The 747-nt window shown below is 70.4% G+C and overlaps 1 protein-coding gene across 1 annotated transcript in view; it reads right to left on the bottom strand.

The window, feature by feature from the left end:
* Position 1: 1 nt before the first annotated feature.
* The window catches only part of DNAH17 (dynein, axonemal, heavy chain 17), a gene marked incomplete at its 3' end in the record, with an annotated part of 54,504 nt that continues 53,758 nt past the window's right edge, over positions 2-747 (bottom strand). Inside the window, exons 34-36 of the mRNA XM_012734579.1 lie at positions 546-728; positions 306-449; positions 2-196 (exon numbers count right to left, since the gene is read on the bottom strand). Coding sequence (XP_012590033.1) covers positions 2-196; positions 306-449; positions 546-728 — 522 coding nt within the window. The remainder of the gene's footprint in view (positions 197-305; positions 450-545; positions 729-747) is intronic.

Here is a 747-nt window from a genome sequence, read left to right as displayed (position 1 = left end):
CCTCTCGGGGGGGCGCGGTCATGTCCTCCCGGTTCTTTTTGGTCACTTCCACGGACAGGCACATCTTGTCCAGGGGCCACTCGTTCTTCCTGGCCATGGACTGCATGATGGCGGTGAGGAAGGACTGGGGGTTGAAGAAGCCGGCCAGCCACACCGTGGTGGGCAGGGCGAAGTCCGTCGTCCAGGCCTCCAGCTCCTGGAAGGCGCGGGGGCCGCTGAGGGGACGGGCCCGGCCCGGGGCGCCCGCTCCCTTTCCCGGCCGTGGCCGCGGGTCCCTGCGTCCCCCCGCGGGGTGCTGTCCTCACCCTGATGCGGAGCAGCAGGTCTGCGTACCAGGCCGCCAGGCCCATCATGGAGGGGTAGGCCCGGGCCTCCCACGTGCTGGGCACGGTGTCGTAGAACAGCGCCGCGGACAGGTCCTCCATGTCCGTGGTGATGGTCAGCTCCCCCTGCGGAGACGCGCGGCGGGGCCCGGGCTGTGCTGCCGCCAGCACAGAGCCCCCCGGCGCCCGCCCCCCGCCCCGGCCTCGCAGCGCCGCGCTCACCTTCAGCCCCAGGCTCAGCTCCTTGAGCGAGCGCCGCATCTCGTTGGTGAGGATGTTCATCCTCTCGCACTCCTGGAAGGCCACCACCACGTAGGGCGTCTTCTCGGCCGCCTTGGCCACGATCTCGGCCATGTTGAAGGCCTCCGGGATCTTGTCCAGGATCTCGTCCAGCACGGCCTTCACCTGGAATCGCCCCAGCCCC

Source organism: Condylura cristata, unplaced genomic scaffold (genome assembly GCF_000260355.1).
Source record: "Condylura cristata isolate star-nosed mole 26May11 unplaced genomic scaffold, ConCri1.0 scaffold00060, whole genome shotgun sequence".
NCBI classification, from domain to species: domain Eukaryota; kingdom Metazoa; phylum Chordata; class Mammalia; order Eulipotyphla; family Talpidae; genus Condylura; species Condylura cristata.
Note: the sequence above shows the minus strand (reverse complement) of the source record. Positions and strands in the feature narration are given on the sequence as shown.